Source organism: Plecotus auritus (genome assembly GCF_963455305.1).
Source record: "Plecotus auritus genome assembly, chromosome: 8".
Taxonomy (NCBI): domain Eukaryota; kingdom Metazoa; phylum Chordata; class Mammalia; order Chiroptera; family Vespertilionidae; genus Plecotus; species Plecotus auritus.
Window position 1 is genome coordinate 88,783,302 of NC_137782.1, and position 27,320 is coordinate 88,810,621.

A 27,320-nucleotide genomic window follows, 5' to 3' on the forward strand; every position below is an offset into this window, starting at 1 on the left:
CGAATAGACTCCCTCTTGCTCGACAGGCATGGGGTTGGCAGCGATGACCTCCAGGTGGGCAAAATCAGACCCAACTCAACTCTTGTGGGGCCAGAATGTCAGTGACCCCAAAGCGCCCTCTCTCACAGGGTGAGAGTGTGACTGTAACATTCAGTTCAAAGAGTCAGAACTCCCTCTGCTCTTAGCAGCTCGGCGGGGGGTTGGCAGATGGAAGCAGGGGGTGAAGAAAGCCTCCCACTGAGAACTATCACTCCCATCCCGGCCCTGAGAGGGGACAGGGGCTCAGCCACAGGCAGGACTTACACCCAGGTCCCCAACAAGTCCCCTTTCCCAAAGCCCACCTCCCCCCCCGTGAACACTTTCCAAGGTCGTGGGGAGGGCGGCAATGCGCCTGCCTAACAATGCCCACAGTCAAGGGGCACCAAGGCCAACCCTTCTGCTCCCCTGGCAAGTAAATCACAAATCCACCCACAACGGGCGCATGCGAGCAGCTGTGTAAGGAGGAGCAAGACACGGACGCCGGATGCACACTGCAGCATCGCCTTGGGTCACTGTCTGTACTCAACACGATTCCCTGTTGCACAAATCTTTCTCTCTCCCAACCGTGCTTGGCAGAGGCCCTCGGATGGGCACTAACCCACCTTTGTTTTAACACCAGCACATAAGCCACATTCAGATGCTCCCCTGTAATGGCATTCACTCGGTGCGGTTTCTGCAGCTTCTGCTTCCAGCGGCTTGGTCCCCTCCCCTTTGCTCAGGGGGTGGACTGGGCTGGGGAGGGGGTCATCGGAACAGGAAGAAGATGGGGTGAGATCTGGGAGGTGGCTTGTGAGCAGAGCGTGCTCGGACACAATAAACAAGCCTATTGCCTTGTTCAGAGATGCACCCCCGGACCCCCAACCCGAGCACAGTCCTAAAAGCATTAGTTCAAAGTTAAAGTTAGACACATGCAAAGCTGAAGCCCCAAGGGAACTCGAGCTCAACAACAACCCTCTCTTTGACTGAAAAACCACAAGGGAACACCCACGGCATACTTCTTGTTTAAAAAAGGAAAGTGAAAAATACGGGTTTTTCTTCTTCTTCTTAATCGTTATAAAACTAGCTGGTGCCCAGTCCATCGAGTCACGACTTCTGTTTGCCTCCGGCGAGCCCCAGTCACATTGGGCAGAGAGATGAGGGCACAGGAAGCCTGGGCATGCCCCTGCGAACTGAATTGGTCCTTCTTAATTGTTGTCACTTCCTTCTCTGCTTCCCTTAGAACAGGAAAGCCGCCGAGAAACTGCCCGCGTCAGCACATCCATCACCGGAACTCCCGGGGCACTGTGTGTCAGAGGGGCCCAGGCAAAGTGGAACTCAGCGGTGCCTCAAAGGACAGTGGTGACAATCAACCATCATTCATGCAGCAGATAAAGAGCCTACTATGTGCTTGGGACTGGGATGGAGCAATGATGGAGGGTAGATGGATAGATAAGTGGGAAAGAGAAAAGTGGGAAGGGAGAAAGAAAAAATAAATCAGGCTATTAAAAAACACACAAGTTGAGGGCAGAGGATGGCAGGGGAAGGGGACAGCTATTTTAATAGAGAAATCAGGGAAGGCTTCTCTGCGGAGGTGACAATTATCATGAGGCCTGAGTGAAGCAAAGCGAGTCATGTGTATATCTGGGGAAAGCGACTCACAAGTGCAAAGGCCCTGAGGCAGAGCCTACTTGGAGTGTCTAGGGAATAGCAGGAGGCCAGTGGGGCAGGCCTGGAGTGAGTGAGGAAGAGTAGGAAGGCAGGAAGGGGCTACCTGACAGAGTCTTGCAGTCCATGGAAAGGAGTGTATGTGTATTGAGTGAAAGGGAGGATTCAAAACAGAGGAGTGGGGGGACCAATTTACATTTTAAACAGATTCCTCTGTGAGGGGAGCAGACTGGATGAGGGGCACAGGTGGAGACAGCTGGAAACTAGTTAGGGGCTGTAGCTGTCGCCAGATGAGGGGTGATGACAGGTTGGCCCTCGGAAGCAAAGGGAAGGTGGTAAGATGACTGACCCAGTGGCCACCAAAGTACACCTTCTCCCTCCCGGGCACAGATGCCAACGGGTAAAAGGGATACACGTCAACGATCAGAAAGCCAAGAGAAGCCCATAAGAAGAAGAAAAAGAGAAAAAATCTGAAATGTTCTGTTTATAACCAGCAGAAGTCTCAAGGTAACATACTTCTTTGGAATTCAGTTTTCTCATTCATAAGATAACAGGATTCCCTTCACAGGGCTACCATGGGAAATACAAGCCCCTGCTTAGATCATGGCTGGCATATTGCACATGCTCAATACATAATACAGTCCTAAACTCTGCCTTTAGTGGTCTGAATTGTGGCTCCGCCAATTTAGTTACTTTGTTGTCTTTATAATTCTCCGAGCCTCCATCCTGTTATCTGCAAAATGATGATGATGGTGCCTACCTCTAGACTCCATGAGACTGAATGAGACAGTGTTAGCTTAGCAAAAAAGTCTGACCCACAGGAGGCCCTCAGTAAAATGGTAACTGAAGCCCTCAGTAAAACGATACATTAAGCACCCATCATTCAACTAGGTAGTTTGTCTCCTTCAAGTTCAATCATCCCCAAACTATAAAAAAACCAACTTCAAGTCCCTGAATGAGTCAACTCGGAGCATGGAAGCCATACAAGTGAAGACAGGTCAGGCTGAAGAGGAGCTGGAACTCCCACCTCAAAGTGAGCAAACCAACAGCAGGCACTCCTACTCCGGTGACACCTACTGCTCTGAGTCACAGAACCTCGTAAGCTGAGAGATGGGAGGAGCTCACAGAGCTCTACCCCCTCATTGTGGAGCCAATGTCCCAGCTCAGAGACCAGAAGTGTGTGGGCTGAGGCTGCACAGCAAGACACAGGCAGAGGTGGGAGCCGGCAAGTCCCAGGCAGTCTGGTCGGGTAGAGGGTGGGAAGGAGAAACGAAGGAGCACCCATCTGCAAGAAAGGGAGCCATGGGGTCGGGGTATCTCACGACTGGCGGAAATGCCTTTCTTGCTATTAAAAGTTAAATTCGGCTGCCTCAAAGGGCCATATGAGTAAGGGAAGCGAGCTGAGCCAGGGCAAAAACGTGAGTGTCCATAAACTCAAGACATTCGCACTCGGATTTTTTCTCTCTCTCTTTAAGAATTGTAGCCCCAGAGCCACTGCTGAACTGTCGGGAGCTTTTGTGCAGATCAGCAAAGACACTTCCTCTGCACCCTTAGAAGGCGTGTGTCAGAACTGAACTGATGAAAATTCAAATGTGAATGGTGCACTCGCGACGTGCAGTGTGCTAGTGTGGTGCACAGCCTGTGCAACTGGACCTGGGGACACACAGAAGACTTCCCTGGGCTGGCTGTTCGCGACCTCTGTCTACATGCCATGTTCTTGTGAAAGGCATGGAACTGCCACAGCAAACGTCATGTGGGAACAAAAGAAAAACACACATATTCACTGTCAATAACCGACTCCTAAATCAGACCTGCTAGCTCCCACCTCTGAAATGATGCCCAAAGTGGACACAAAGAAATCTTCTACCCCAGGGCTTTTGGACAAGCGTTTCCCTCTCCTATGACACTTTCCCCCAGCAGGGACACAGCTTCCTCTCGCACTGCACTCCAAATTCTGGTTCAATATCACCTCTTCAGAAAGTTCTTCCCTAGATAGCATCCTCACCACCTGACATCATCTTCCATCGCTTCCTCCTGCCTTCGTTTTCTTCTTAATGCTTTTGACCATGGGACAAACTGGAGAGGTACTGGTTTGTGGTATGCCTCCCTCCATCAGAACCCCAGCTCCATGAGAGCACAAGATCTTGTCTGTCCTGTTCTCTACTCTATCTCCATCTCCAGTCAGCAAACGTTTTCTGTAGAAGACAAGATAGTAAAGATTTTAGGCTTTGCGGTCTCCATGGCAAGGACTCTGCTCTACCGCGTTAGGTCAAAAGCAGCCATAAACAATCTATAATAATAAAAGCATAATATGCAAATCAACCAAACGGCCAAACAGTGGAACAACCGTCCGGATGACCTTCCGGATGACCTTCTGGACGAAGTAGCGGTTGCAAGGGCTGAGGCAGCCACCCAGGCTGTGAGGGCCTACTCTTGCACAAATTTCGTGCATCGGGCCTCTAGTATGGAAATGAATAGGCATGGCTGTGTTCTAACAAAACTTTATTTAGAAAAGTGGGTGGTGGGCCATATTTGGCTGACACAGTCTGAGGACCCTGCCTTAGAATAATGTGCCTCATGCTTTAATGTGCACAGGGACCACCTGGGAATCTGTGTATAGAAAGCGAGTTCTGACTAAGCAAGCCTGGTGGGGCCTGCGACACAGCACTTTGAACACGCTCCCAGGAAATTTGTGCACCAAATGGCATAGGGGCACTCAGCACAGTGCCTGCATGTGGAAGAAGCCAATCCACATTTGTTGAATGAATAAGAGAGAATCAGAAAAACACTCAGAACTCAACATTTTTCTTGCTACTATCTAACCATGGCGTCCGCATCTTGCCCTTGCTGATGGCATGATAGAGTCTGTTGACTCTATCTTCAGCGTATCAGCTTCTGATGGAGGAGGAAGGATGTGTGCATAGATGTGGGATGTGCCCAGTGTATGCTGATGAAGTATTTGGTCACTAAGCCAGGGGTCAGGTAAACCAGCGGCTTCACGAACATTTACCTGAAGCAGGTTTCTAAGACTGTATTCATTAGAGCCGTGTTTACAGTTTCATAACAAATGTCAGCTTAGGAAGACGGGATTCCCTAACAGAAGCCTAAGTCCCCAGGGAAAGGCCCATTGGGTTACATAAACAGCGCCAAGAAGAGCAGCTCAGCTTTGCTTCCTATTCAGAAAATCAAACACGATGTCTTTTTAAGCGCAACGGTAATGACCACCCCGAACGTTTATTGAGAATTTAAAATGTCCGGGGCATTCTGCCAAGTCCTTTATAAATTACAATGCGAGGATGGCGATGACAACAATGAATAGAACCGCAAGGCCAGACACAGACCCTCTGGAAGGATATTCAAGAAGCCGGGGACACTGGGGCCTCGGGGAGAAGAGCCAGCCGCCGAGTGGGTGTGGGAGGGGTGGGGGTGGAGGCCCAGCCCTGCACAGCTCCTGCACCTTGGGAATTCTGTACCACGTGATGCACTTCCTCCCCACAAATTCATCTATAAAAGAAACCAGAGCAGTCTGCACTTAGCGTTATACTGATTGCTTTACACATTTCACTTCCTATGGAAATCCTATAAGGAACGTTTTGTCCAGTTTGTCACTAGGGAAACTGAGGCTCCAGGAGGTCACATCAACCTTATTCACAGTCAAATCACCAGTGTGGTGAGAACCACTCGGGCTGAAGGTCAAGTAGATCCCAGGACCTACTGAACACGGGTCCGATCCCCACGGTTTGCACTGGGGACCTGCCCCCCTAGAGATGCCGATGCCTCAGGGCCCAAGTGCAGGCTCACTGGCCTGCCCGGGCTCTCTTCTCAGCCTCCAGGCCTCACACCAGGCAGGCTCGGGACTGCCAACAGAAGCCCTCAGCCCCCACGGCCCCAGGGAGGCTGCACCGACCCACGAGCCGGCCATTGCCTGCATCTGGGAAGGGCCTGCTGGCTGCTGTGGCCAAACAGGGAGGGAAGGAGCCAGGTGGGTGGGGAGACACCGATGAGGGCGTGAACCTGAGCTAGCTCACAAGGGAAAAATATGACTTGATGCTTGACCGGACTGGCTTTCCTATATTTTTCAAAATACTTAAGCAAAATATTAAGCAACCAGGAAAATTATCTCAGGATTATTAAAAATTTCTATTTTGCCTGGCCAGCGTGGCTCAGTGATTGAGTGTTGACCTATGAACCAGAAGGTCACGGTTCCATCCCAGGTCAGGGCACATGCCTGGGTTGCAGGCTCGATCCCCACCACCAGTAGGAGATGTACAGGAGGCAGGCGATCAATGATTCTCATCATTGATGTTTCTATCTCTCTCGTCCTCCTTTCCTCTCTGAAATCAATAAAATATTTTTTTTAAAAAAAAGAATTTCTAATTCTTCTTTGTGGCCTGAGTAGTTAAGAGTGTAGGCTTTGGAGCTAAACCATCTAGGTTCAGTTCATGGCCCACCCACTTCCTGTGTGACCTTAGGCAAGTTAATGAACCTCTCTGTGTCTCTAAGTACTGCCTAGAAATAATGGTAGTATTGTGTCCATTTATACATAGAAAGCACTTAGAACAATTCCCAATCATATTCAGTTCTTGGCAAATGCCAGTTTCCCCTGGTGTCATGAAAATAACCTGACTCAGACTTGACTGTGTAAAGAGGCAGGAGCTGAGCACTGGCAGCTTAAGCATCAGCATGGGGAGACAAGAAAGGAAATTAGCTAAAGCAGTAACATCACTTCCCGGTGACAAAGGTGCTGTGTTTTAAACAATGCATACACATTAAAACAAGAAAATAAACACTTGAATAAAAATTCAGGGGGCACAGATACACACATATACATTTATATAGATATGCATGCATGCATACACATACATACATGTATATTTTTATATAAAAATAGCTCCTTTGTAAATGCATGACTGTATGTGTATACACACACACACACACACACACATACACATATGCACCCACAGGAACTTTTCAAACCTGTGTCAAAAAGTTCAGAACCCGCTACTTCTAAGCAGGAGCAAGAGGGCTGTAGAGAACAGTGGAAACGTTTGGCCAAGGAGCCCAAGAGACATGCTTTTAAATTCAGCTCATCACATCTGCACTGTGTGACCTTGAGCAAGTCCTTTGACCTTACACAGAACAGCTGTTGAAATGATGGGTGCCAACGTCATCCTTATCATCAGTCTCTAATTCACATCCATCCCAGCTTCAGGGTCACAGCATGAAACTGAAATGTCCACGTGAAAACAAATGCTCCCTTTTGTACCGTAACAGGATGGTACAGAAGAAAATGGACAAGGAGGAGAAGGAGCAATAACAATACGCATACACTGGGCACTCGTTGCATGCCAGGCCCCATTCTACCCACTTTACCATGGTCAGGCATTTACTCTTTGCAAAGACCCTGGAAGGCAAGTATTCGTATCATCCCCTCTGCTGAGCTTGGGATCATGAGCCTCAGTTTTCTCATCTGTAAATGGGGTTAATAACCACACCACTGGCTTCTGCAGCCAGCACACAGGGAAAGCTCAGTCAGGGTCAGCCTCTTTGTCACGTGTGACCATGTGCCCCATGGGGAAGACATTCAATACCTCTGAGCCTCAGTTTCCCCATTCATAGAATAGGGACAACATGCCTGCCTGAGCTACTCTGTGTGACATGCTGATCACATAGTGAGTGCTCAGTGAACAGGTGTGACAATGGCAGAGTCAGCCCACAATCTTCCAGGAGGTGCAGAACAAGCAGCTGGAACCTCCACACTGTCTCCCAGGTCTAGAGGAGGGCTCTGCTGGGAACAAAGAAACTAACAGCCAAAGTCAGGACTCTACTGCTTTCTAGCTGCCTGACCTCAAGTAAGTGATGTTAGCTTCCCCTGTGCTTCCCCATCCATCCGTGCAATGGGAACGGCAGCCCCAACTCACGGTGTGATTGCAAGAACAGAGCAGGATCATCTGCAACAAACACTCAATGCGTGAGTGAGTAATGTGTACGCACTCACACTCTCAGATTTGGTTTTTAGCCAGAAGAAGCCTGAAGGGGTACCAGGATGCAACTTAGGCTAACGGAGTCAAATGTTCCCAAGCCATGTCCATCACTCTATTCCTCAAGAAAGAAACCTGGCTCAAATGCCTGCTTTGTGACCAAGATCGTGCTGGACACTTTTGTTTAAAATCCCAACAACTCTAGACAAACAAAATAAATATCTAAAAATGGAGGTCGGTCTCACTTCATAATCCAAGAAACGGCAGAGACCCAGAGCCCCGAAGCTAACAGCCGCGAGGCGAGCCTCGCTCCCAACAGCCGGCTCTTCCTCCCTCCAGGAGGCTGCACAGTGAGACAATTCAGTGTAGACTCTGGCCACAGACCTCCTCGGTCCAAACCAAAGCCACCGCTCACCAGCTGGGTGGCCTCAGGCAAGTTGCTTAACCTCTCTGTGTCCCAGTTTCCTTGTCTGGACAAGGAGAGTTGCAGTTCCACCACCTACACTCCATGGCATCGCTGCAAAGATTAAGTAGGTCACTCGAAGGAAAGTACACAGTGGTGCTCAGTAAGAGTATCTTGTGTCAGAATACCACGGTGCCCATCCCATAGGAGGGACCAAAACACTGCCAGTGCAACACGTGAAGTTTCCTCTCTGTGTTCCCATTGATTGCCAAGCATATTGCAAGCGTCAGCCTTAACCTGTCTTTGTAGAGCAATTCTTTCTCCCAGATTCTGGGAGCTTTCTATTTTCTGCCTACACCCGGGGGCAACGATTTACTGACGCCCACTCATGCCAATTTATCTTTAATCTGAACTGAAAGCGCGCTTTTTTACCATCGGTGTACCTTTGTCATGAAGATGGTACCATCCACCCCCACCCCTCCCCATTGTCCCACAACTGTGCGTTCACCAGCTCCCCGCTCCCACCCCCCCACCTGCCCCCCCCCGCGCCCCCCCTCCACATCATCCCCTCTCTTCTCCACCTGGCTCACCCGGAGGCCAAGGTCACACACCAAGGGATACATCTGGCCCACAGACATACTTGGTTTGGACTTTAGTCTTTTCAAAAGTTTTCTAAATTAATTATCAGTGTTATCATCAAAAGACTGGTATAGATGAGGAGAGGGTGCTGAGGATGGCTCAGCATCCCCACCTAGCCCGTCTCCATCTTAAAGGAAAAGGCTGCATCAGGCCACTCTTAGAAGATCGCTCCCTCTGAAAACAGGAGAGGTCTCAGTGGGGAAGGGCAGGGCCATGCAACCTTGGGGACGCTGGCCTCCAGAAGCCTACAGCCACATCATGTGTCTCGCACAGCAAAACTCACAAAAACTCCAGCTAGCCCCACTTCCGAAGTATACCCAGAATCCAATCATTTCTAATGTCCTCCACCCCAACCCTGGTCCAGCCACCATCCTCTCTGGGCTGGACGCCCTGCCACAGCAACTCACCCATCTCCCTGCTTCTTCCCCCGGCCCCTTACAGTCCATTCGCATCAGCATGGCACCCAGAGGGATTCTGCTGAAACCTAAGTCAGACCCAGCCCTCTTGACTCCCACCTCACTGGGAGCAAACGTGCCCAAATAGTGTCGGAGACCCGATCCTCCCACCCTCTTGCCTCTGGGCCTCTGTCTCCCACTCCTCTGTCTGGTCACCCTCCACTCTTCCCACTCAGGCCTCCTCTGGGTTGACCCTGATGTCCCCCCAGCTGACAGCACACTGCCCCAGATCCCTGAACCGTCTACTCATCCATCTCCTTCTTTGTTCAAATGCCACCTCCTCAGGAAGGCCTCCCTGACCACTCCCAGTTCCCCTCGCCTGCTAGTTTTCCCCGTAATACTTATCACCTCCCCACCATCTATTTAATTTTCCTATTTATGAGATTTATTGTTTATCTCCCCGCAGCCAGAACATCAGCTCCACAGGGCAGGAACTTCTGTCTGTTTTGCTCACGGCCAGATTCCCAGCGCCTGGCACGGTGCCTAGCCCAGAGAAGGTGCTGGGGAAATGTTCTAACCACCGAATAAATGAGCGGCGGAATCCCCGGGGATCTCAGCACACGCCCCACAGAAGCTGGAGCGTGAATCTCTATTTCCCTCCGCTTTCCTTCCCCTTTCCCAGGGCTGACTGAACTTTCTGGAAGAGCAAACACAGTAGCCCTGATTGAGGCAAATCAGTCTTGGCAAGACCTGCTTTCACGTCTTAAAAACAGGGGGGCCACACGAAGCACATTTCATTAGTCAAATAGAAGCCCACGTGCCCAGCCAACTGCCGGAGAAGGCCTGCTCAGCCTCGGGACCCCCGCTTCGCCTGGTGGGGAGGAAACCCCGCCTGCCTGCCTTCTCCCTTAGACATAACTCAAAGTGAGTTGCAAATAGTGCAAGAGCTGAAATCCACCAGGATGAAAAACACTGTCCTGTAATCCCTTTTACAAGTTGAAAGCCTGGAGACTTGATTGGCCTCCTCTGGATTGGGGGGGGGGGGGGGGCGGTAACCTGAACAGGTGCGCCCCTGGCCCCCCATTGCACCCTGCAAAGCTTGTTATTCTTACCCAGGATGGAACAGAGATCAGGTTTCTGCATCTGTAAGGAATTTCTCCTACGGGACGGACCCATGCTTTCTCCATCTGTCCGAGCAGCTGTTTGAGAGAAGCCAGAGCATTGCTCTTGGAGGTGTGCTCCGTGGCTCAACATCCTCCTATTCTGATCCCTTTCTAACTCAAAGGGGGGCTTTCTGATCCCTTTTTTCAGTTGAAAACATGTCCCAGGGAGTGGCAAGAATAACATTTTTTTTTTAAAGTCCCAGTCCAAGGATGGCTAAGGAATATAGGGAAGTCCCCTGCATGGGGAATTCCTATCCATGGTCAGAGGGTCTGGAAGCAGGCAGGGGGAGGATTAAAATGACAATGGCATGATACAGGCCTCTCTAGACTGGAGTATTATTAGATCTCAAAAGCTGAAGGGTGATGGAAACATTAAAGCCCAACCTTGCAAGCCGCCTGTGAATGGCGCTCTGTCCACCCTGAGGCCTCCGCATCCTGTCCCGAAATAGAACGAGGAAGCGATGGCAGGGTCCGCCCGAGGCGTGTGCCCTTTCAAGGTGAATCGAGTGGTTCCCTTTCTGGTCTGATCGCAACAGGTCAAACTCCGGCCAAGGAGCTAAGACTCCCTGGCTCCCTTGGAAAGAGCCGTAAGTTTGTTCTATTCCGATGGGATTCAGAGCTTTATAGGAGAGACTGCCTTGGCCTGGCTGCTAACAGTGCTCCCTCCGTAACCGGGCAATTCTTAGAAATCACATAAATATAGCCTCATTCTAATCTCCCTTTCTATTGATAAGCCTTGCAGTAAGCTCAGTCCTTATTTACCCCCAGAGGGTATGAACTTGAGGATGTTTGCCTTGAGCCAAATCTAACCCAAGGGTAGATTTAGTAGCCAAAACTTCATCATAAGAAATTTCACAGAAAATTTCAGAATCCTAGTTCCTCTTGAAAATAAAACTGTAAAAACTGGCAACAATAGACCCACATTCCCAGATAGCACAACCAATGGGGGCTGAAGAGCAGCTGCCTCCTTGAGATGAGGCATATAGTCTGCTGTGCCCTACTCCCCACCACTCCCTATTGCTCCCTGGCATTTGGCCAATTCAGTCATTTACTTTCATTGCCTGGCCCCCAAGAGCTTGTCAGTGTGTGATCCTGTTTCTCCAACCTCTTCTTTGGTTCTCCGCTCCGTTCATTGCTTCTGAAGAGCTGCGAGTTGCTACAGAGGGTGTGAGGAATACACCCACACAAGCAACAGGCACCAAACCCACCAATGATGGCGCTGGTAGTCCTGTGCCATCACAGGCCAGAGAGTTAGAAAGTCACAACTTTGCTTCTGAGCTCTGAGCTACGTGACATCTAACTGCCTACGTGACATCTTTGCTTGGATGCCTCACAAGTTCTTCCTTCTTCTAACCTCAAACTGAACTCGTCATCTTCTCCTAAGAAACTTCTTCCCCAAGTCTTCCCCTATGGCAGGTGGCACCACCCTTCCCAAGTGCTCCTTCACCTCCCACACCCCAAGCCAGCACCAAGTCCTGAAGCTCCTCCCACTGCCACCTCCCCATCCTCACCACCTTCATCCCTCACCTGTCACTGTCACAGCCTATCAAATTATCTCCCTGCTTCCTTCCTCAGCCCTTCTAACCCCTTCTCTAGAGAGACCAAGTGATCCTAAAAATATTAAATCAGAATCACCTTCCTCCCCTACCCAAAACTTGTCACTCCCTTCCCCTTGCCCTGGATTAAAATCCTAGCTCACCAACTTGGTTTATGAGTCTTGCATGTCCTGGCTAAACTCAAGTGACCCTGGCCCCCCTTCAGCTCTTCAGACACACGAGTTCTTCCCTGCCTCGGGAACTTTGCACGTGCCCCTACCACCACCAAAAGAAGACAGCAAGACAGAGAAAGTCAGGGCATGATGCTTCTCTTTGCTGGCTCCATCACCTGCTCCAGGTCCCAGTTGGTAGGTCACCTCCTCAGCAAGACCCTCCCTCTAACGCAGGTCTCCCAAGTACCCTCTTGGCATGGTTTTCTTTTTCTTTTTTTTTTTTTTTTTAATATATTTTATTGATTTTTTACAGAGAGGAAGGAAGAGGGATAGAGAGTTAGAAACATCGATGAGAGAGAAACATCGATCAGTTGCCTCTTGCACACCTCCTACTGGGGATGTGCCCGCAACCAAGTTACGTGCCCTTGACCGGAATCGAACCTGGGACCTTTCAGTCCGCAGGCTGACGCTCTATCCACTGAGCCAAACCGGTTTTGGCTTGGCATGGTTTTCTTGAAGGAGTTACCCCCAAGTTGTGAATCCAACAGATAAGCTCCTAATCAGCCATCATGTCTTACCTAAGAGTCCACGTGTCATTCCAGATTAGCCTTGTCTGGCCTCCCTGGCCCACCTACACCTCAATAATGGTCACACCAAACCATCCTGGTCTACTTTGCACCCCCCTACCCCTGAGCTCCATCAGGGCAGGGACTGTGTCCATCTTACCTCTCATTATACTATTGGCATCTAGCACAGTACCTGGCACACAGTAGGTCCAAACAAAATATTCGTCAAATGAATGAGTCATGAGATCTAAAAAGCATTTGAAGTTTGGAGCAAACTTTCTTCCAAGACTAAATGACATTCAGGACAGAAAAAAAGAAAAAAGTTGAACATGATATATGCTTAAGATTTAAATTTTATATTTAAAGGAACAGAATGAAATGGTCTTGTATTTGTTTTATTTTCATATAAAGGGGAGCATAAAACCACTAGGCATGCAAAAAAAGATTAAGTTTCATAGAGTGGCAAATAAAAAAGGGTGGGGACGGATGATTGAGGGGGGAAGGGAGCCCTGGTTCAGTACAAAAATAGAAACAGATGGGGAGATAAAGAGAGAGACAGCAGATCAAGAGAGAAACCAGCAGAAAGTTCTAGGAAGGTACAAAAGGGGGCTTCATTGCTCTTCTGGGAACACAGGGGTACCCTCCAGATTTCGAAAGGGGTTTTCGCACCTACTTAAAGCTGAAGATCACTTGCTTCTTAAGTTCTCTCTCTTCTTCATTTTTCAAAGGAATTTTTTAAAAAATCAACTACCCACGCTAAAAATCGGGGGTTAGCACGTTTCATTTTTGAAGAGCACACAAACTATTCAAAAGAAAAAAATATACTTCACTTTGTGTTTTCTGAGGATATGGCTTAATTTTTAAGTCATACACTGAGTTTTAAAAGTTATGAGCAAGAATAAGAACGGATCCTTGGGGGCTGTTGGAAGGAGGGGTGTGAACCTCAAGTGCTCTGTAGCAGAGTCTTTTGAACTGCACATCCAGCCCATTCTCTTCTCTGGAAATGTCCACAGCCCCAGCCATGATGAATGAGTGAGCAGAGGTTAGCACCATATGTGGCTGGGCCTCACTGGACCAGTGGACGGCACCCGTCCCAACCAAGGCCCATTAGCACTTCCCTGAAAATCAGGATTTGGACTCCAATGGGCCTGTGAGGGAGGTGAAATCGGAATAGCATATACAATTCATAGGCAGGGAGTGTGGGCAATTTCCCACCAGGCTTTCTCTGCCTGGGGAGAGTGAAAGGCAGGAACGTTGGTCTGCAAAGAGACGCAGAAGATCGGGAAAGTGGTGCAGCTGGTAGAGCCAGACCCCAGGGTCCAAATCCAACATCCACCACTCAGTAACTATGACCTTGAAGAGTTCCTTGACATCTCCTTGACCTAACTGTAACCTGCTCCATAGGGCTCTGCTGCAGGTTAAATAAGGTAACGTATTTAGCACTTGGAACAGATTCTGACATGCGGTACGTGCTAAGTGTTTACTGTTATTACTATGTTGCTAAATTGTAAGCTGGTGAGGGTGAGGATTTCTGGCTATTTTGTTCACACCGTCCCAGAATCTAGAACCGTGCCTGGTACATAGTAGTGCTCAACAAACATTTGTTGAGTGATCAGAGGATGAAGAAGCCCTGAAAGGATAGAGCCCCCTAACTCTTCTCCTTATCTCAGCTACTACCCCCACAGGAGCAATCAGAGTGGGGTTTTATCAAAGCCTAAGTCAGATCATGCTTCTTTCCTGCTTTTCACAAACTCTTCTCCATGGCTATCCAGGCCCTGCACGCTCCGGCTCTGGCTCCGGCTCCTTTCTGCCTCTCTCCACACTCTCTCTAGCCCCTCACACTTGTTACCTTGGCCTCCGATGGTCCTCTGATGTGGTTCCTTCTGCTTCCTTCTGCCTCTGAGCATTTGCACATGCTGTTCTCCCTACATCTCTTCCTCAGGGAAATCTTAACAGATGTTCTTCCCACTTACGTTGGTTCCTCCACCCAGAGCCCCACACTTTTCTTTGAGGCCACTTGCCACTACTTCTAATTTTATCATTTGTGTGATTAGTCATTGACTCTTTCCCTCTAGAACGTGAGCTCATGATGAAAGAGATCATAACTTCTGTTTTATTCTTCTCTGTGTTTCAGTATCAGGTTCAGCATATGACAAAAAGGAGGTGCCCAACAAATGCTTACAGAATGAACTCACTTGTTGAATGGATTGACTAAGCAAAGAAGTAAGACTTAGAGGGTGATTTCCCAAGTCTGGGTTCTTCTTGAGTTGAATCTACTGGCCTGGTTTTGTGCAATAGCCCCGTAGCCTCCTCATACAATCCCCTTTTCCTAATCTGTTTTGAGTGAGTTCCCCTATTCCTACCAAAGGCTTTGACTCCAACACACAGACTAATGCCATCCTCCAAGCCAGGAGGTTCCCATCCTAAAATAGGGAAGCCTTTAGAGGAAGATAACAAATCCAGAGTCTCTACAATGTCCAGTATATGTTATCATTGCAATGTCAAAATACAATCAACAATTACTAGACATGCAAAGAAAGAGGAAAAGGTGACTTGTGGTCAAGGAAAAGGAGCAATGAATAGAAACAGATCCCAAGATGTCTGTGATGTCAGGTTTAGAAAAAGCAACTGCCAGGATTTAAAAGTTCCTAATCTATAATAATAAAAGCATAATATGCTAATTAGACCAGATGGCCGAACAGCAGCACGACCGTCCGGACAACCTTCTGGACAAGCCGGGGCTGCAAGGGCCGAGGCAGTTGATGCAGCTGCAAGGGCCAAGCCCCTTGCACCAATTTCATGCATCGGACCTCTAGTACAGTGGTCAGCAAACTGTGGCTTGCGAGCCACATGCGGCTCTTTGGCTTCTTGAGTGTGGCTCTTCCACAAAATACCATGGCCTGGGCGAGTCTATTTTGAAGAAGTGGCGTTAGAAGAAGTTTAAGTTTAAAAAAATTTGGCTCTCAAAAGAAATTTCAATCGTTGTACTGTTGATATTTGGCTCTGTTGACTAATGAGTTTGCCAACCACTGCTCTAGTATTATCATAAAAGTCCTTAACCAGGTGTACACAGCCGAAGTGTCTGTGAAGATGTGGGGGTTTGTGGTTTGTTTGTCATCTGAACTTTACTCATGTCATGTAGCTTCTAATTAAGTAGTTTTAGGTGATACTCAAGAATCCGTATTTTTAATAACTCTAGAGAGTTCTGATGTACACTGCATCAGATTCTTATCACAGAATTCTTACCATATAATACTTACACTTTAAGGCAAATACCAAAAAAAAAAAAAAAAGGTAAATTAATTTAAATGTATTGAAGGTCTGGTTGGGTTGGTTGGTGGGTACTAGTCAGCAGTTGCTGGTTAACCAGAAAATACAATTAAGAATATTTCAACTCTAATTATTTTGGAGAAGAAAGAACACTGTACTTATTTTGAGAAGAAAAAAAGAGATCTGAGGTTGAAGTAAAAGCCACAGACATAAAAGATAACTACTAATAAAAAAACAGGAGGAAATGCTCATGGTATAATGTAAAGTAAAAAAAAAAAAATCAGAGTACAAACTACTAAAACATCAAGTAAAGTATATAAATGTACAGTAGTAGACATTGCGATGTTTGTGAATAGAAAAAAAGACAACAGGAAATATATCAAAATGTTAATAACAGTTATTTTAGGTAGTTTGACTATGCATAGTTTTTTTTTTGTTTGTTTGTTTGTTTGTTTGTTTGAATTGATTTCAGAGAGGAAAAGAGAGGAAGAGAGAGATAGAAACATCATTGATAAGAGACAATCATTGACCAGCTGCCTCCTGTGTGCCCCCTACTGGGGATCGAGCCTGCAACCTGGGCATGTGCCCTTGACCAGAATCAAACCTGGGACCCTTCGGTCTGCAGGCTGATGCTCTATCCACTGAACCAAACCAACTAGGGCTGACTATGCATAGTATTAATTTGTTCTTACTTTCCTATATTTTACAAGAGTATATTGATTTCCCTCTATTCACGCTCATCTAAAATTTAAACACAAAATGATGGCTTCAGAAACCTTCTGTCAATACACAAACATCTGCAAAATTCTAGCAGTTTTTCAATCAGAAAGAGAAGGAAGAAGTAGCTGGAACATGAATATCATTTCTATCCTTATCCAGCTCAAGAAGACTTTCTTCTCTGGCGTCTTAGGAGCTGATTTGTTTCAGATACTAATTCGATCTTAAATGCCTCATCCCTCAGAGGAGTAAGAGGCTGAGTCACATACCTCAACCTGACAAGCCACAGGCTGTGGTTTAGCAGAAGTAAATCACCTAGTAACAAATAAAGAAAACAAAATAAAAATAATTCAAGTCCATACCTGAACCACAGGGTGGCCACCGGTTGGCGCTTTGACAGCCCCTCGGCTGCCTTCTGTCTCATAGTGGGCCCGGTGATGTGGCTTGGGCTGCACCTCAATCCGAAGCTCATAGGAGCCTGACTGGTGGGAGAGTGGCCATTCAAGTGGAGGAAGGGATGCAGTCACTGGGATACTGAAGGAGGAAACCGAAACAGTCATATGTACAATAAATCAGAATCAGTTAACCTGTACAATAAACGTAAATGGTTCATTTTCTGAAAATCATGTCCAATGAGCATAAGAATAAAACGCTGGCTGTTGGGAGGCACATGTTTCTCAGACATGATAGGTAGGGCTCTTCACAAGATGGAGATCTTTTTCTTTGCTTTCTCAATCATCTTGATGAAGACAGTGTTACTGACATCTTAATTCATGAAGCTAATTTCACTGTATGTTAGCTCTAGCATGTTTCTAACTGCCCGACCTTCTTTTTCTCTGAGAATTTTGAAGAGTATCACCTCCAAGTTCTTATTTCTATGTATGATGATCTCAATTAAAAGTAAACTTTAGAGAGAGGAGAGTTCCAGTCACAGTTATTATTTATCATGTCAAGTACATGTCATCCAACCACAGAGAGGTGTCTGATTTTGGTAGGAATGAGCCAAACAACTCAGACTCTCTAATATTAAATGAAGAGTAAAGGTCAAGCTCATGACTGGAGTTACACACTCAAGTTTAAGTTCCAGCACCACCTCTAACTACATGTGTGACAGAGCAAATGCCTCTACCTCCCTAGGCCTTAATTTCCTCAACAGTGAAATGGGGATACAGAGATTATATAAAAGATCCTATCACAATAAGTGCTCCAAATTACTAGCTATCATTTTCCTGTACATGTTGTATATTTCAAATAGTTATTTCCTATAGAAGATCCGAGTTAGTTACAATATTAGATATCCATGCCTTTACATCTGAGGCTGTAACTTCTTTGAGGGCATGCCATTAAGTTTCATTTTATAATAGAATCTCAACCCTATTCAGCACACACAGCAGGCACTTGATATGTGATTAGAATTATGACATTTAAGAGCTGACTGAGGTCTTGAAAATTTATCTAGACCAGTGGTCGGCAAACCGCGGCTCGTGAGCCACATGGGGCTCTTTGGCCCCTTGAGTGTGGCTCTTCCACAAAATACCAAGGCCTGGGCGAGTCTATTTTGAAGAAGTAGCGTTAGAAGAAGTTTAAGTTTAAAAAATTTGGCTCTCAAAAGAAATTTCAATCGTTGTACTGTTGATATTTGGCTCTGTTGACAAATGAGTTTGCCGACCACTGATCTAGACTATTCATTCCTTCAGAGCTTCAGAGAACCTCACTACATTTTTCCAAGATCACAGAGCAAGATACAGTTGGGGTTCCAACTCATGTCCCTTGACTCCCAGTCCAGGACTCCTTCCACATCTCCATACTGCCTCTTTATCTTACTAATTTATTTAAAATCAGTCCAAGAAATTACCTCACTTATGGAATGACTCTAGAACAATGCATGGCATTTGATAGGTTCTCAGTGAATATTCAGTGGGTGGATGCACAGATGGATGGGTGAGTGAATGAGCAATTTTATTTCAAAGATTCTCTGTATATTCACTGTAGCTTTGAAGTTGCAAATGCATGGATTTGTGTCACTATGTCCTGATTTTTCACATATGGCAGAAATCATCAATCCAATCAGGCTATTCTTTCCCACTAAGCCCAGAGCTGTAGACACTGACATTATCCACTTGACTTAGTTAAGTGCTTGCAATGACGCTAATTTCATCCCTTCTCTATCATAGTAATATCAAGGGGAGAACAGAAGGGGATGGTAACCCATAAACTCCAGCAGTGCTAGAGTCCTACTTGAACTTTCAAGCCAATTAAAATTATATCTTTACTCCGCAAGCAAATCTCTATTCCTTCCTTCCCACCACACTGCCCCCTGAAGCCCCTCTTGCCCTGAAGTCTTAGGGGGTGCCCACAATGCCTTTAATTCTACCTTAGTTACATGCCAACATGCCTTCAAGCTCCTGCCTACAACCAAGCTGCCACTGATGTTAAGTACTCTTACTCTCATTATCTATGCAAGTTAAAAAATAATTTAAGTTCACAAAATAAGGCTCATAAAAAAAATCACTTCACCCCTGTGTCTCTTGAAGGATCAAAAAATTTAGTGAGTGGGAGATTCAGTGGGATATCCGTAAGCATCAATATTGAATTTTGTTTGTTCTAGAATAAGTCTTTGACAACTGAAATAAAATAGTAAGAATCAGACCACTGAGGTCAGTCTGAAATCCTGCATTTGAATTCCAGCCCTCTGCAGAGTTGTCCACACACCTTGAAGTAGATATTATCATGAGATTTCCTGAATGCCCCCATCCTCTCAACCTGATAGAAAATCCTTACAAATATCTCATTGGCTGGCACAGACTGACACTTGGTAGGGAACAAAGGATTCTAACACCTTGCAGATCAAGCCACAGAATGGAGAGGGAAGGATTTCACAAAATAAACAATAAAGTCTCACATCAGTGTATTACAACCATATTTCATATGATGTTCCTCCCCACTGCCAGTCATTAGATAGGCTATGTTTTGGAGATTGATCTGTAGCAGAAAGAACGAGGAATCAGGCATCCTGGACTCTAATTTCCAGCGTGGTCATTAACTAACTGTGTGATCACGGGCATGTCATGATCCTCTGTGAGCCCCGGTTTCTCAACCTGTGCCAGGGGTTGGTCTTGATCGCTATGTCCTAAGGTAGCTCTGTGAAACCCGAGCCACAGAACTCAGAACTCGGCAGCCAAATGAGCTTCGAAATCACTGCGCATTCTGTCCACAGCTGGGAGTGGCCCCTGCACACAGGCACCTGTTTAACCCTGTTGAACCCAGACATTCCTTTCCTTAAGGGACATCGGTTGACCTACGATGGCCATAGTGTTCTCAGTCAGACTGGAAGCTTTGCACGGTCCATTTTGGTCTGGTGTGGGGTTAAGCCAACAGGCAGGGCCCTTGGCTACTTTCAACCCCACATCAATCAAAACCCTCTCTCTACCATTATCTATTTTGGTATTCAACATTTTATTTGAAAAAAAAAAGGGGGGGGGGAGGGGGGTTCCAGATGCTAAAATCAAATGACACTTAGAAAACCACTAGGATATGATAATAGCATAACTCTTCAGATTCTTCATCTAATACAACAGATAGAATAATATCTGCTCCTGGCTGTGTGCCCCATTTTTCTTGTCATCAAAATAAAAATAATACCAAGCCAGGTTTATGTGAGAATTAAATGTAGTAATACATAGATGTACTTAGAATTATGCCTGGCACAAGAGTCCTTAAATATTGGTGATTATTATTGTCACTATCAGGACTCTGAAGCCATTGGGAGCTCAGTCTCCTAGCACAAAGCTTGTCTTTTCCTCTAGAAGACAAAGATTGCCCAATGACAATCACGCTGCACTGTTTCTGAGCTCTTACTTTGTGCAGATTCTATGCCAAGAGCTTGATAAATATCATCTCACCTAATCCTTAAACTAAAACACCATGAGATAGTTACTATTATCATCCTCACCTCACGGGAGGAACCATGGCCCAGAAAGATGCTCAGTGAGAGTGAAGGTCCTGATTGATTAGTGATGTCTGCCCTGGGCATGACATGGAAAAATGCTCAGTGAGAAAGACGGTCCTGCAGGATTGGTGATGTCTGATGGGCTCTGTAGGTTGGCAGTACCAGAGATGCCCATGATCACACAGCCAGTCAATGGCAGAGCCAAGGCTCAAATCCAGTCCTAAGAGAGTCCAAAGCTTACAGGCTACTATCTACAACTCTTCAGTTTGTCAAGATTTTTAAACTCACCTATTTTTTAGGGCTTCCCTATCACTGATTGCAGTCCTGTGGTACATAGCAGATGTCAAATAATACATCTTATAATAAGACTAGTGGCCCAGTGCATGAAATTTGTGCACAGAGTGGGGGGTTCCCTCAGCCCAGCCTGCACCCTCTCCAATCAGGGACTGCTGGCTCCTAACCACTCACCTACCTGCCTGCCTAATCACCCTTAACCTCTCTGCCTGCCTGCCTGATTGCCCCTAACTGCTTCTGCCTGCCTGCCTGATCACCCCTAACTGCCCTCCCCTGCTGGCCTGATCTCGCCCCCAACTACCCTCCCCTGCCAGCCTGATCTCGCCCCCAACTACTCTCCCCTGCTGGCCTGGTTGCCCTCAACTGCCCTCCCCTGCTGGCCTGATCTCTCCCCCAACTGCCCTCCCCTGCCGGCCCTCCCCTGCAAGCCTGATATTGCCCCCAACTGCCCTCCCCTGCTCGCCTGATCTCCCCCCAACTGCCCTTCCCTACAAGCCTAATCTCACCCCCAACTGCCCTCCTCTGTGGCCAATTTGGTTCTGATTGGTCGGTTTCTATGCCAGTCAGCATCAAAAGCTCAGCCTCCTAGGCAGCCATTGGCTCCTCACAATTTACCCAGATTTGGTTCTGATTGGTCAGTTTCTATGCCAGTCAGCGTCGAAAGCTCCACCTCCTAGGCAGCCATTGGCTCCCCACAGTTCACCCAGATTTGGTTCTGATTGATCAGTTTCTATGCCAGTCAGTGTCAAAAGCTCCGCCTTCTAGGCAGCCATTGGCTCTTCATACTTCACCCAGATTTGGTTGCAATTGGTCGGTTTCTATGTCAGTCAGATGGGGCCTGATCAGAAAGGCGGGGTTGATCAGCAGCCCCAGTGATGGAGGCACGGCTGCTGGCCTGGCCCGGAGAGAAAGAGAGAGGCAAGTGCTGATCAACAGTTACCACACAGGCTACGAATCAGACCCTGCTTCTCTCTTCAGGCCTCTCTCCAGGCCTGATTCACAGCCCCCTCAGCAGTCAGTGCTGCATTGCCACCGCTACCCAGCGCTGACTGCAGGACTGACTTCTGGTTGCTCAAGCCTCCGGTCGTGACGGACCCAGGATTTTTATATATTAGGATAGCAAAATGCATGCATAAAGACTTGCTTTGTGCTTATGAGAATGCCATCTCCACAAAGGCAGGCATTTTTGCCCATTTTTTTCATCACTGTCTCTCCAACACCTATCACAGTGCCTGGCACATGGTAGGTGCTTGATAAATACTTGTTAAATAAATGAATGAATGATGAGCCAAGTGCCACATGAGCAATCACATGCATCCTATTACTACACCCTCAAAATCACCACCCAGTAAGTCATGTACACCTATACCCATTTTACAGATGGGGAAACTACGGCTCAGAGAATTTAACTTCCTTCTCAGGGTCTCACAGCCAGTAAATGGGGAGCTAGAATTTAAATGTTCAGAATCTGGCCAACTTTGAACCCCACACTCACAGCCAGAAAACCATCTCTTAACACTAAATCGTGGAACAACTCACTTTCAAAGCCCGACTCACCTGCAGATGGGAATAGCAGGCACCAGCGGCTTGGGCCAAGTCGGGGGCATCAGCAAGATGGACTCGGGAGCCGAGTTCCTCCTCTCCTCCTGCTCGCAGGGCCCCAGGAACTCCATGGCTGGGTAGATGTGGCGGGGCAGGCCGGCCTTGGGCTGGGCGGCAGACACCGGTGACGGGTCGGGGCTGGTCTTCCACATCTTGGGGGGGATCCCACAAGGCGAGTCCGGGGCGAGGCTGTTCAGAGCATCCATGAGGATGGCAGAGCCAGCTGTTGGGGGGTACCCAGCAGGGGCGCCGTCGTCCTGGGGCTGTGGTGAGGGGCTGCGGGAGTGCTGGGGTGAGGCTCCGGGCAGCGGGGCAACCAAGGCCCCAGCACAGGAATGCCTCCGCTTGGCACCAGGCGACGAGGAGCGGGAGGCCGGACGGGGCACGGGCGAGTGGCGGCCCAGGCAGCTGTCCTCAGCGAGGCTGGTTCGAGGTGACATTATTGGCGAGGTTCTGGGGGAATAATGAGCAGGGATGTTTTGAAACTGGGGACACAGGTCGTCGGGCCCGCCGTTATTGGGCGAGACGCAGGGCGAGGTGTAGGGGGAGAAGGTGTCGGAAATGAAGCTGGCAGAGGAGCCGCTGCTAGCGGGGCTCAAGCAAAGCGGCTGCTCGCGGTAGCCCTCGAAGCCGGGCACGGGCAGGGTGAACCTCGGGCTGGCGGCCGCCCCCGCCAGGGGCGCCTGCTCCCCCAGGAGGCCAGTGTCTCTCATGCGGAGGCCCCCCCCTGCCTGCATCAGTTCGTGGGACGGAGTGATCTCGATCCGAGGGCTCAGGCCCGAGGCCCCCGCTGGCTTGGCCGGGCTCAGAAAGTTCTGGGGCCCTACCCTATCCGGCTCTCCGAATCGGCCGGGGGACTCGCCAGAGAGACTGGCGAGGGGGTTGTATGGCTTGAGGCCATAGTCCAGGACATCATCATGGTATGCAAGTCCGGAGTGTGGGCTGGCGACCTTATGTGCATTCGGTTCTTCTGGAAAGAGAAGGGGGGAGGGGAGGTCTTTTTAAGCCTCTAGAACAGAACTCCCAATGCAGAGCAATCACAGGCTGGGTTTGTCTCCTGCTGTTTATTTATTGTTTAAATCCCCACCACGCCAAACCCCAGGCTGGACCCTACTTCCCTCACCAACAGGAAAGGGGGGCTGCTTCATCCCAGGCTCCTTGAAGGGCGAGGTCACAGCAGAAAGGTTTGAGGGTAGGTGCGCCGAGCATGGCCCGGCCAAGCTGGGAAGCGTCAGCTGGAGGCCTGGATGACCACCTGGCTAATGACTCCCAAACCCTTGTCTCAATGGGGCCGTTAGAAGAAATGCATTTTATTTCACAACCTAGCACATGCCATCATATTCACTCCCAACTGAAACAAAGGCTTCGCAAAACAATACTTACCCTGCTACATGCGACACCCTCATCACACGCACGCACGCACGCACGCACGCACACACACACACACACACACACACACCGTCTGAGGTTACTTTTCTTACAGGCTGGTCACAACCCATTCAACAGGTTTCCTGTCCCACCAGTGGGCTAGACCCCCAATTTGAAAAACTCAGACCTAAGCCCACCTCATCGCTCTACGTGTCTGACACAGATACGGGATGCAGAGGGAGGGTGCATGGGGCTGGAGTGCATGGAGCTCTGGGGTCAAACCTCAAATATTCATGCTCGAGTATCAGAAGTAGCTTAATTCTGAACCAGAACTCCTGGCTCATGTCTTATTTTGTACAGGTGAGAGCCATTTTACAGATAAGGAAACTGAGGCCCTGGGAGGGAAAGAGATTCATCCTAAACCACAGAATTAGCAGGTTTGAAAATCCCACAGACAAACCACTTGGCCCCCAAAAGGCAAGGCTCTGGCTAAAGAGTCTTCCAAACTATCAAGCCAGTTGCTGGAGAACACCCTAATTTTTTCTTTCATAGTAGCCGTCTAGCGCAGGCTCCTGCTGCCACCTCAAAAGGCCCCACAGCTGGAGACTGGAATTAGCAAGGGAACCAGCTATCCATTCCTCACCCAGTCCTCCTCCAATCTGCCCAGCTCAACACAGGCCCCTCCATTCAGCCTTGACTCCTCTCTGTCACACCATTACATTCAAGCCATCAGTAAATCCTGACTGCTACTGTTGATTATAAACCAAATTCATGTGTCACCCCTTCTCCACTACAACCACTCCAGTCCAAGCTACTGTCCTCTCCCAGCTGGGCCAATGTAGCGGCCTCTTCCCCCGCCTCCCCATTTCCAGCCTTGCCCTGTATGGTCCGTTCCCCACGCAGCAATCTTTGGAAACATCCTTTCTGAAATCCACTTTAAAGGCTTTCCCTGACACTATAGATGTCATCTAAACTTCTTAACACACTTGTCCCTGGGCCCTGGCTTGTCTTGCCCCTCCCACCTGTCCCCTTTTCTCCCCAACCTGACTCAGCAACAGCCCAGTGACACCTGGCTTTTCTTCAAGCAGAGTCTGCCTCTGAGTTCCTGAGTGTGTTTCTCCCTCTGCCTTTACTTGGCCACTTCCCTGATTCCTTCATGTGCCTGCTCAGTCAATACCCCCTAGGATTGGCCCATCAAAAAGATCATCTCTATCCTCACCCCAGTGTCTTTCTCCACCCCTTTTCCCTGACATCTTTTTCCATTGGCACCAGCTACCAGCTCACATTACATCAGATATTTATCTGTTTAGGGAATTCCATCCCACTAGATCAGGGGCAGGCAAACTACAGCCCCTGGGCCAAATCTGGCCCACAGATTATGTTTATAAATAAAGTTTTATTGGAACACAGCCACTCCTCGTTTTGCATATGGTCTATGGCTTGCTTTAGACACTATAACAGCATTGTTGGTAGCCAAGACAGAGACCATATGGCCCACAAAGCCTAAAGTATCCACTGTCTGACCCTTTATAGACGTTTGTGACTCTGCACTAGGGTCTATACTCCACGGAGGCTGGAACCATGTCTATTATCATTCAGCATTATTTGCCAAGCACCTAGCACAGGCGCCTAGAGACTATCCATACACTTTTGTTGAGTGACTGAGCAAACAAGTAAGTGAAAAATATATGTCCAAGGGCCTGCCAGGCAGAAATGGGACCTCTTCCTAAAGGTGTTCGGCTGCACAAATGATCCTCAACCTACTTGGTTCCCCTTCTGGGCCATCCTGGAGATGCTATCTGGCTTAGCAGAGCTGATCTTATAGGGTCCAGATGGTGCCTCCACCCCAGGTGAGAGCTCAGAAATGGCTTCCCACAGCTCTTAGGAAGGGTGGGGAACCTAGTTTCTGCCAAGGGCCATTTGGATTTTTTTTAAACATATTTTTATTGATTTCAGAGAGGAAGGGAGAGGGAGAGAGAGAGAGAGAAACATCAATGATAAGAGAGAATCATCAATCGGCTGCCTCCTACACTCCCTCTACTGGGGATTGAGCCTGCAACCCAGGCATGTGCCCTTGACCAGAGTCAAACCTGGGACCCTTCAGTCCACAGGCCGACACTCTATCCACTGAGCCAAACCTTCTAGGGCCATACAAAATTATCAACTTAAAAACTACCCTGCTATATTTGGCCAAACATTTAATTAACTCACCCCTAATGCTTTGGCTTGGCCAGACCAAATGATTTCATGGTCCTTATATGGCCCATGGGCCAGACATTCCCCTCCCATCTTAGGGGAAAGTTAAATAACCTCAACAAGGCCAGCCTGGCCTTAACCTCTCTCACTGGACTCCAGCCAAACTGGCTATCTTTCTGTTCATAGAAAGCATCGCACTCCTTTCTGCCTCAGGACCTTTGTACTTGCTGTTCTCTCTACCCACCCGTATCCAGGCCCCTTCTCCATATAACTAAAGCCACTCATTCCCTCCAGGTAAAGCATCATGTGCTTGGGAGGGTTTCCCGACCTCCTTGACTAGATCAGACCCCATTCATACTTCATGCTCTGTTCCATGAACTATCACAATGCATTACAATTAAGTAATTCTGGGGTTATTCATATATTGCCAGGCTCTCCCCCAACCTCCAGGCCCACCCCCACCAATCAGTCAATTCCATGAGAACTCTCTCCCTCCCCACTGTATTCCTAGCATGTGGACAGGATCTGCCACAAAGCAAGCCCTCAAAAAAAAACAAAAAAAAACAACTATTTGTTGGTTGGGTGAATGAATAAATAAAAGTGAGTTCAGAAAAGTCTATGAGAAATATTTAAACTACTACTCGAAGCTGCTAATATCCATACCAAACAATGGAAAGCTGTAACCTCAAAGAAGGTAATTTAAAAAGGGATGAAGCCGGCCAGGTAACTCAGTTGGTTGGAGCATCATCCCCTACACCAAAAGGCTGTGGGTTCAGTTCCCGGTCAGGACACATACCTAGGTTGCAGGCTCAATCCCAGTCAGGGTGCCTTTAGAAAGCAAGCAATCAGTGTTTCTCACATTGATGTTTCCCTCTCTCTCTCTCTCTCCCTCTCCTTTTCTCTCTCTAAACATATCCTCAGGTGAGGATTAAAAAACAAAGAAAGAAGATAAAAAGGGTTTAAAAAGTTCTTTCTGCATGAAAATGGAGATATAGTGTTAAAATAGAAAAGCAAAATGCGTACAGTATGCACACACACAACTTGCTGCTGGAAGTTACAGGAAACAGTGACTTCCTCTAGCGAGGGGAACTAAGTAATTCGGTAGCAGTGGTCTAGCAGAAAGAGGCCTGATTTCTGTATTACCTTGAGAAAAGAAACATAGTTCCTCAAAGAAACATGTTTTTATATTAAAGGTGGTCATGGCATAACATAATATACAGTAATGACACCCTGGTTTAGGAAGCAGGAAATTGAGAGCTAGTCCTACTCTGCCACTAACGAACGGTGTGACCTTGAAGAAGTCCCCCACCCACCAACTGTACATCTCCACCTTCTCATCTGTAACAGGGACCAGTCTCCTTGGTTGCTTCTGGCTGTGAAATCCTC

The 27,320-nt window shown here is 47.9% G+C and overlaps 1 protein-coding gene across 4 annotated transcripts in view; it reads right to left on the bottom strand.

Annotated features, from left to right (window-relative positions):
• Positions 1 to 27,320, bottom strand: part of NFATC2 (nuclear factor of activated T cells 2) — a gene marked incomplete at both ends in the record, with an annotated part of 156,933 nt that overhangs the window by 101,034 nt on the left and 28,579 nt on the right. For all 4 annotated transcript variants that reach the window (XM_080684546.1, XM_080684544.1, XM_080684547.1 and 1 more), the window contains 2 exons: positions 16,888 to 17,059; positions 22,326 to 23,340. In XM_080684546.1, the coding sequence (XP_080540672.1) occupies positions 16,888 to 17,059; positions 22,326 to 23,340 (1,187 nt within the window). The remainder of the gene's footprint in view (positions 1 to 16,887; positions 17,060 to 22,325; positions 23,341 to 27,320) is intronic.